General features: G+C 60.2%; 1 protein-coding gene across 3 annotated transcripts in view; it reads right to left on the bottom strand.

Moving 5' to 3' along the window:
- PIK3R6 (phosphoinositide-3-kinase regulatory subunit 6) overlaps positions 1-9,271 on the bottom strand; it is a 29,707-nt gene extending 20,436 nt beyond the window's left edge. For all 3 annotated transcript variants that reach the window (XM_053994834.1, XM_053994835.1, XM_053994833.1), the window contains exons 1-2: positions 8,984-9,271; positions 1,978-2,074 (exon numbers count right to left, since the gene is read on the bottom strand). In XM_053994834.1, coding sequence (XP_053850809.1) covers positions 1,978-1,990 — 13 coding nt within the window. In that variant the 5' untranslated portion in view covers positions 1,991-2,074; positions 8,984-9,271. The remainder of the gene's footprint in view (positions 1-1,977; positions 2,075-8,983) is intronic.
- Positions 9,272-9,809: the final 538 nt, after the last annotated feature.

A 9,809-nucleotide genomic window follows, 5' to 3' on the forward strand; every position in this document is an offset into this window, starting at 1 on the left:
CGGGACAGAGCCCTCCCCGCGGCCCCCAGAGCCCCCAGAGCCCCCAGAGCCGCGGTGCAGACCCAGAGCTGTGCCCAGGGCCGCTGGAGGTGCCGCAGAGTGACACAGAACCCCAAAACTGCTCGCCCAGCCTGCCCGGGAGTTCTGCCCGAGTGCAGCTGGTGAGCCCAGCCTGTCTCACTCCCCGCCTTCCAGGGGTTCCCCTGGCAGCACGCTCATTTTTACAGACTTGCAGAGGACAAAAAGCTGAACTTTCTCCTCATTATATCAGCTTAAAGATGACATAATTGCCTCGTAGCTGTGGTTTAATTAAGTAACCGACTTCTCCATCACTTTTGGTGAGCAAGCACAGGTCCAGCCCGCAGCTCCCCAGCTCGGCTGGTGCCAGACGTGGTAATGCCTGCAGCCTCCAGGCTGTGCTTACATCCCTCAGCCACTCTCAAAGCAAAGGGGTCCAAACACTTGGCCAAAATCTCACTTTTGCCTCCAAGGTAAGTGCGAGCTGTTCAGAAATGCCCGTTTGGATGCAGGCACTGCTGCCTTTCCAGCACAGGAAATGCGCTGGGAATTATTTTGGCTTTCTTGAGACACGGGAGCCGTGTTAGGGAAGAGCCCCAGACTCAGGGTCACCAGCAGTGCCCTGCTGAGGGACCTGTGTGTGCACACAGGCACACTGTGTCTGCCACGGCACAAAAATATCCCTGGAACTCTGCGTTTGTCTCGTTTTGGAAGTGCCATTTGGAGAAAGGCCTCAGAATCTGCTCTTTCCTCACCTCTTGGTTTTTTCCAATCACTCTCCGGGATTTTGGGAAGCTCCCTGATGTCACTCTCCTGTTTATTGGTTTGGAGTGTTTGAAATCTCCTGCTCTTTTCCTTTGTGTGTGTTTGTAACCTCCAGGGGAGGCTTTTCCTGAGCCCTGGGATCAATCCTGTCCTCTCCTCCTGAATCAAAGCAGCCCCAGCGCTGAGGGTCCCTCACGGGGGGCAGAGCAAAGAGTTTGAGCCAGCACAAACAAGAGGCACTTTGATCTAAAACCAGCGAAAAATAAACCCAGCAACAAAGAGCAGTGGCTTGGAAATGGAATAAAACCTTTCAGCAATGACATCCTGACCCCGGGAGATCAACAGCACCTCTGAAACGGTGTGAAAATGAAACATGGGGGGAAATGGACTGAATTACACACCAAAAAAAAATACTACTATAAAATAAAAAAATTTAAAAATAATAAAATATACTACTATAAAAAATAACAAAATATACTACTATAAAAAATAATAAAATATACTACTATAAAGTAAAAATAATAATAAATATACTATTGTAGAATAAAAAAATTAAAGAATAATAATAAAATACACTACTATAAAATAAAAAATAATAAAATACACTACTATAAAATAAAAAATAATAAAATATACTACTATAAAGTAAAAATAATAATAAATATACTATTGTAAAATAAAACATTAAAGAATAATAATAAAATACACTACTATAAAATAAAAAATAATAAAATACACTACAATAAAGTAAAAATAATAATAAATATACTATTGTAAAATAAAAAATTAAAGAATAATAATAAAATATACTACTATAAAATAAAAAATCAAAAATAAAATATACTACTATAACATTAAAAATTAAAAATAAAATATACTACTATAAAACAAAAAATTAAGAATAATAATAAAGTATACTACTATAACATTAAAAAAATTAAAAATAAAATATACTACTATAAAATAAACGACTTTAAAACTGAAATGTTTTGTCAGATGTGAGTGCCCCACACTCAGCAAAGCTTTTGGCTGGCCCTGCACTGCTCCGTGCCTCATTTCCCATCTTCCAGCAGCACCTGCCAAGCCCTTGGAAAGCAGGCAGGTGTTTGCACAGAGGAAAACGGGGGCGTGAGGGGTGGCTCGGGGGCACTTCCTTGGCTCCCCCTCCCCAGCCCGGGGCTCAGCATCACCCACCTGAGCTGTCCATGGCCGGGCTGGGGCTGCAGCTCGCGGGGGAAGAGCGCGGAGCTCCTCACGGCGCTCGGGCATGGCCTCGCAGCCGGGACGGTGCCTGCACGGAATGGGAACACGCTTGGCTCAGCTGGGCTGGAGATGGGGCTCGGGATGAGCCTGGGAGAGCACAAAGGCACCGGGAGCCCGCGGGAGCCCCAGGGCTGGGCACAGGCGGGGTTTGGGGCAGAACCCCCAGCTCGGAGCTGCTGGCACCGCCAGTCCCGGAGCCGGCGCTGCTGCTGGGCGAGCGCCGCGCTCCGCGGAGCTCGGGAGACGCCCGGTCCGCCCTCGGGCTCCTGCCGGAGGAAGCAGCAGCTAAATGCGGCTGAAGGTGTCGGTGGCTTCCCACATCCGCATCCTCCTGGCGCTGCGGGGGCGGGCGCTGCCCGCCTGCCACGGCTTCCAAATTTAGCAAAGACCGACGTGAGCTCGGCCTGCCCGAGGAACTCTGCTTCTCCTGGCGGCTCCAAAAGGCTCCTTTTCCTCCCTGGCAGCGAAGAGCAGCTGAGGCTGAGCCCACGGCGCACTGCTTGCTCCCAGTGCTTGGCTCTGCCGGGAAAATCCAGCACAAAGAGACAAAAGTGGTCCCCAGCACGCTCAGAACCCAGAACGCTGCCCAGGGGAGCACAGGCAGGTGTCGTGGGAGAAGAGGATGAAAGAACAGGCACAGGAACAGGCTCTGAGCAACAGTGGGGTCAGGCGGGCCCTGCCAGGCTCCAGCCACTGCTTCTCCCTCGGCCAGGACCAGCACAGGAACCCAAACGAGCAGAAATTCCCCCTTTTCCCTGGGAATGTTTCTGACCAGGACAGGAACCCAAACGAGCAGAAATTCCCCCTTTTCCCTGGGAATGTTTCTGATCAGCACAAGAACCCAAATGAACAGAAATTCCCCCTTTTCCCTGGGAATGTTTCTGACCAGGACAGGAACCCAAATGAGCAGAAATTCCCCCTTTTCCCTGGGAATGTTTCTGACCAGGACAGGAACCCAAATGAGCAGAAATTCCCCCTTTTCCCTGGGAATGTTTCTGATCAGCACAAGAACCCAAACGAGCAGAAATTCCCCCTTTTCCCTGGGAATGTTTCTGCCCAGCACAGGAACCCAAACGAGCAGAAATTGCGCCGGTGCCCTGGGACGTTTTCTGCCTGCTGTGCTCCCCGAGGGTGAGGGCACAGCTGCTCTGCCCTGGCTGTGCCCATCCCAGGCCCAGCAGGGCACGCAGGGATGATGCCAGCCCAGAGGAAGGGGGGCAGCAGAGCCCCCCTCCAGCCAGCCTCTCTGTGTGCCACAGCTCCCCTGAGAGGAGCCCTGGCACGAGGGTCGGGAGCTGTGCCCATTTCTGGGCATGGACCCTGCCCTGGTGCCAGCCCCTGCTGGACTCAGCCCCTTTCCCTGGGAACCCCTCCCCGCTCCCAGAAGGCTGGGGAGGCTCCCTGACCCACACCAGGAGGGTTCTCTGCTCTCTGTCCCCCTCGTCCCCCTGGATCTCCTGCCGCCCCTGCAGCAGACACGAGGCACAGCTCATCCCATAACCGGGTGTTTTGCTGTCTGCCAGCTCAGCAAAGCCTTCTTTGCAATCATCCCACTTCTTTGCAGAGCTGCAAATCTCCGCTTCCTCTCTGCAATTCTTAAAATACCCATGGCATCAGCTGGATTTTATTCCTTTTGCAGGGAGAAAAATGAAAAAGGAAGGGAAAGAAGAGAAGTCGCAATTCTCCCTTCAGGTTTCAATATTTCTGAGATTCATGGAACAAAAACCCTAAATGACCCCAAAGCCGCCTTTCCCAAGAGTTTGGGGCAGTTTTGGGGAACAACTGGCTCTATTCTTAAAAATGCAGGACTTGGCAGTGAAAGTGCAGCTCACCCTGGACCCTGGCAGATAAATTCATGGGTTAAAGGGAATTGCAGGGTTAAAGGGAATCCTCCTGTTCCAAACTGCAGGTGCTGGAGACAGAGCAGGACCTGGCTGAGCACGGGGTGCTGAGCACCCCACAAACCCTCCTCAGCCCCTCCTCTGCAGGGCAGCAGCCCGGGGGGCTGCAGTCTGTACCAGTGCTCTATCTCAGCCCAGCTAATCCCAGGTGAAGCTCTCTCCCATTTTGGGATCCTCCAGCCTCTGCCTCCTCTCACCTCTGCATCCCCCCCCTGCTCATCCCACGGAAGCTCCTTCCTCCTAAGCAGGGATCCCCGTTTGCTCAGGCCCAGCTGTGCACAAGGAGATTGTCATTGTCACCTCCCGCCAGGTTTGTCTCTTCCCTAATCCTTACAGGCAGGGAGGAACACTGAGGACAGCCCCCCCAGTGCAGGGGACACCACCCCCAGTGCAGGGGACACCACCCCCAGTGCTGGGGACACCACCCCCAGTGCTGGGGACACCACCCCAAGCACCCTCTCCCTTCTCTCAGGGCTGATCATGAGCACCAAGGACACTGTCACCAGGGGGGTTCCAGCAGGTCAGACATCACCCTGGTGGCCTTCGGGCACGTCTGGAGGGTCCAGGGCAGCAGCAGGGTACAGCCAGCAGGTCACTGTCCCCACGGGGTCATGGGTCCCCTCCCAGAGCCCGGGCTGGGCTGCTCCACGGAGGAGGATCCACGTTCACTCAGCCCTCGGTAGAGGAGCAGCCCATCCCTGCAGGAGAGCACAGCCCCGTCCCCAGAGAGGGGCACTTCCCTCCCAGCGCCGTGGCAGGGGTTGAAGCTCAGCCCTTGGGGTGAGGCTGAAAATCCCCCTGAGGGATGGGGACGTGTCCGTGCAGGTGAGTCGCGTCAGCCCCACCGTGGTGACTCAGGCTGTCCCCTGGAAACGGGGGGCTGCACCGGCTCCCCAAAGACCTCCTGCTCTGCCTCACAGGCTACAACACTGCTGGGAATCACCAAACCCCAACCTCCCCCCCGCGACCAGGTGAAACACGAGAGGCACAGAAACAGCAGAAATAGCTGAAGCCACGAAAGAAAACCCAACCCCAAACCCTTGGGTGGTGGGAGCTGGGCTGGCAGCAAACGAGGCTGCCCTGGGAAGCTCCAGCACGTCCAGGATCCTCTCTCTGCTCCCGGCCTGCACCCCATAAATACCTGGAGCTGGGCTGGCCACAGCCAGCCTGGGCCATGTCCCTGTCCCCCTCCCCGCCTGCCCAGGGACAGCGGAGCCGCAGCGGGACACGGAGCACATCCCCTCGCTCTCTCCCAGTTATATTTGTCCGCTCCAAAGCCACCTCCCCACGCCTCCTGCAGCCCGTGCTCACTTACAGACTCACGGCCCGGGCACGGCTGATTGTCAGCTCCAGCGCAGAGAGAGAGAGAGAGAAAGCCGCGCCTCGCACGGGCACGGAGAGCGGCTCTGCCCGCTCCCCGTCCCACCTCACGGCCGCCCCGGTGCCAGCCCTTCCCTCCCCGCCGCAGCCCCGGCCGGCTCCCCGAGCAGGGAGGGTCGCAGATACCATGGGCAGCGTGAGCGCGGGTCCAGCGCCGCAGCGTCCTGCGGGAGCGGCGGGCAGCGCTCAGCCCGAGGGGAGCCGCGTGGGCTCAGGGTCGTCACGGCATGGCAAATGGCCTGGGGACAGCCCCAGCCCGCCCGCCGCGGGCCGCCCTGCCCCGTGTGCCCGCCGTTCCTGCGGGCGAGGCTGGTTCTGAAAGCGGCGCACCAGAGCCTGGCACGGCTCCCGGCTCCCGGCTCCCGCCCCGCCCGTGCCGCCGGGAGCCGGCACGGCTGGAGCACGGGCTGGGATGGGCTGGGATGGGATGGGATGGGATGGGATGGGATGGGATGGGATGGGATGGGCTGGGATGGGATGAGATGGGCTGGGATGGGCTGGGATGGGATGGGCTGGGCTGGGATGGGATGGGATGGGATGGGCTGGGATGGGATGGGATGGGATGGGCTGGGATGGGATGGGATGGGATGGGATGGGATGGGATGGGAGCCGGATGGGATGGGATGGGATGGGATGGGATGGGAGCCGGAGCGGGATGTGGCAGCTGAAGGGCCGTGCCCCCCAAGCCACTCTGGGGATGTGACATTGCATCCTCTGGGATGCCCCAAACTGCAGCTGGCAGCTCCCAAATGCTGAGAAACGGCTCCAGCAGCATCCCTGACACCCCTTAATCCCCTACACCCCTTAATACCTTACACCCCTAGTCCCTTAACCCCTTACATCCCTCACACCCTTCACAGCCTCACCCCTGGAGCTGCAGGGGACCCCAGCAGAGGCAGATGCTGTGTCCTGTTTGTCCCCTGCTCTCAAAGCCTGTCCGTCTGCCAGTGCAGCCTGCTCTGCTCCTGGCCTGCATCCCGAGCTCCAGCTGCACAGCCAGGTAGGAAAGCAGGAAAAGGCAGCTCTCCCTCCTCCGGCCCTCCTGGCTGTCCTGGCCACAGCAGCTCCCGGCTCCCCTGAGGACCCTGGCCAAGGATAAACAGCCAGGGCAGGGGCTGCTCCTCTCCCTCCCATCAGCTGCTCCAAGGGCTCTCAGTTCAAACGAAAACTGGGCAAAAGTTTGGGTACGAGACTCAAACCCCACGGAAAGATGCCCTGCCTCCTTCCTGGCCCCTTTGGGCACGCTGCTGGAGTGGACACGCCTGCAGGAGAGCTGGGAGTGCCCCACGTGCTGGGGCCCCCTCCTGCTCTCATTTCCAGTTTTAACTGCAGCCCTGGCAGAGCTCTGGTTCCAGCAGCTCTGAGGTGAAAGCAGATGCTCTCCCTCGTGCTCTTACTGCCAAGGAAGAGAATCTCGAGCCCAGACTCGGCTTCCCAGCATCTCCTTGAGGCTCCATTTGCCTGCTGGCTGCTCGGGGAAGGCACAGCCCTGCTGGGGGGTCCTGCCCACGGAGGGGGAGAGCACGGACGGCTCTTGGGGCCAGTTCAGGAGTGAAAGTCCTTCACTGGCCCTGCAGTGAGTGTCCATCAGCCACAGCTCTGCACGAGCCCCCAGGCCTTTGCCTTTGCTGTGCAAGCCCAGCGGCTTCCTGGACACCACCGACTGCTTGGAGACTTCCTTGCCAACGTCACATTTCATTCTTCCTAAGGAAAGGAAGGAGTTTTCCGGAAACAGCAGCTTTTTAGATTTAGCATCTCTTTCCATCCCCAGAGTCGGCTTTGGAAAAACAATCACAAGGAAAAAATAGGCGTGATTTGAAAGCCACTGCCAGGATTGTGCTCACAAACCGCCCGGGCAAGCACTGTCCACCTGAGGGGGAATAAAAGCAGGGAGAGCTCAGGCTACCAAACGTGGCCCACCTGGGAGTGGCCAGGCTGTTTCCTGGGGTGGGAGGGGCTGTGGGGTGGCACAGCTGCTCCGCGCCTCCCTCCAGAGCCATTCCCCGGGCAGGACTGTCACCAGCGCGGTCACTGGGACAGCCCTGCACTGTCACACACATCTCTGTGTCACCGGCTGGGACACAGCAACGTCCCAGTGCCCGGCTCTGTGCAGGGCCCAGGGCTGTGCTCGCCATTCCCCGGCCTCTGCCGGCACCTGCCCTCAGGTGGCCACGGCGGAGGTGACCTGGGGAGGGCACGGAGGAACCGCCTGGCGGTGACAGACAGGAAGAGGGCGACCAGAGTGACTACAGCACGCTGTGCGTGGCACCCAGCCCCGTGGGCAGCAGGTGCCCGGGCTGGGGGCGCTCTCTTGGCACCGTGGGGACAGAGCGATGTGACAGCTGCGGGCAGGGAGGGCACAGAGGAGCCCTTAGCAAAGAAGGGATGAGGGTTTAGGGTTGCACCAGGACAACGAGGTCAAAAAAGGGATTTAATTACAGGGCACAGGCACCAACAGCCCTCTCTGCTTTCAGTGAGCTCCCCAAAACTCCGGTCTGGCCTGAAGAGCTACAGCACCCTGTCCTCAATCACACCCGGCCCAGCAGAGATCCTGCAGCAGCTCCTTTAACCCTCAATCACACCCGGCACAGGTCCTGCAGCTCTCCCTGCCTGGAGAGCTCCCATGGGAGGGAACAGCATCCCCAGGAGGTAAATGGTCACGGGGAGGTGGCTCTGAGCAGCCCTGGATGCCGAGGAAAGCGCTCAGGGCAGGAGGACTAAGCCCGGCCTGCGGCAGACTTGGCTCACGTGCATTTGTTCGCAGCTCGCCCCGAGCACGCAGATTTTTGCTTCCTTTCTGGACGGGGCCGCGCTCTCTGCTCGTTATCGCCGCTGCCATCGCTCTTTATTGCCCTGTCACCGCTGCTCGGGGCCCCAGGGGACGGCCGAGGCGCCGGGCCAAGGCCGCGGAGCCGGGCAGCCACAGGACTGCACACACAGCCAGTGCCAGCATCACCCCCGGCCGTGCCAACATCCCCAGCACAGCCCCCCGGGCACGGGCAGCGGGGACGGGGAGCCCCGGGGGTGGCCGGGGTGGCACTGGGCAGGTGACTGTCCCTGGCAGCTGTTGTTCCGCACAGAACAAAGCGCAGCAGCACGGGCTGGTGCCAGGCAGCCCCCGGGATGGGGTGGAGCTCACTCCTCACTCACTCCTCACTCACTCCTCACTCACTCCTCACTCACTCACCCAGCCGGGCCGGGCTGTCCCGGGCCGTGCGGGGCTGGCACGGGGCCGGAGCAGCGACACCAAACCGAGCCCGCCCGGTGCCCGCTCCGGGGCTCGGGCAGCAAGGGCCCCGCTCTCCTGCCGGGGACAGGCTCCAGGGCCACCCCCTGCCCAGCAGGATGCCGCCGGCTGGCAGGGGAGCTGGCACTGCTGCTCCTTCAGCCGCGCATTCCTGATCTCCTGCAGCACCGCGGCTCCCTCCCCTCGTCCTTCCCGGGAAAAGGAACGGCTCTGCCCCCAGAACCCTTCCAGGTTCTGTCAGCCCTGGCACCCAGCGCTCGTGCAGACGGTGCCAGTGCCCAGACAGAGCCCTCGGCAGTGCCAGAGCAGCCCCGAGAGCGGCGGGGCCGCTCAGGGCAGCGGGGGCACGGCACTGGCACAGCATTCCCCACGGCCGGAGCCGGGGCACCGCGCCCTCCGGGGCTCTTACCTTCCTCAGGCGGGGCTCGGGGGGCCCAGGGAGTCGCAGCCGCCCCCGAGGGCCCGGGGGGCACAGCAGGGTCCCGCGGGGGACATCGGGCAGGGGCCGCGGGTGGCGGCGGAGCCCCGGCGGCTCCCGGGCTCTGCAGCCGCTTCAAAGCGCGCAGGGCAGGGGGGAAGCGCCGAGTTATTTCGAGACAACTTCCTCTTTGGCGGAGAAGTCCCGCGGTGACAGAGCTGTCCCCGTGCGCGTCTCTGCCGCCCGGCGCTCTCCGGACGGGCGGGAGCGGGGAGGGAGGCTCAGCCCTGCCCTGGGTGCGGTCCCCTCGGAGCAGGTCGGGCTGCTCGGGATGAGTCTGTGAGCCTGGCACCGCCCCTGGCACCGGCCCCGGCCCTGGCACAGCCCCTGCTGTGCTGCCAACCGCCCCGGACGGGGACAATCCCTGCGCTGCTGCCGCCCAGGGAGGCAGGGGGGGCAGGATGCTCACACCTCCCCTCCAGCGCCGCTCCGGGACACCAGGAGTCCCTCCGAGGACACTTTTGCAGCCGCCCGCTCCAGGCACGGTGTTTGTGTCCCTGGCAGCGCCTCCCGCCCGCAGCATCTCCCACGTCTGCTTTTGCTCAGAGCCCTGCGGCTGCCGCGGCAGCTCAGCCCGCTGCCAGCTCGGGATGCAGCCCGGGCAGGGAGGGCCGGCCCCTCCGGGATGTGTTCCCGGAGCAGTTTGGCGCTGCCCTGAGCGAGCCTGGAGCGGGTCTGGCCGTGCTCAGCAGGGTGTCATTGTCACCACGCGTGACTCAGTGGCAGGAGAGCAGGGCTGAGACCCCGGCCCCAGGTG

The sequence above is a fragment of the Vidua macroura genome, chromosome 19 (genome assembly GCF_024509145.1).
Source record: "Vidua macroura isolate BioBank_ID:100142 chromosome 19, ASM2450914v1, whole genome shotgun sequence".
In the NCBI taxonomy this organism is placed as follows: Eukaryota; Metazoa; Chordata; class Aves; order Passeriformes; family Viduidae; genus Vidua; species Vidua macroura.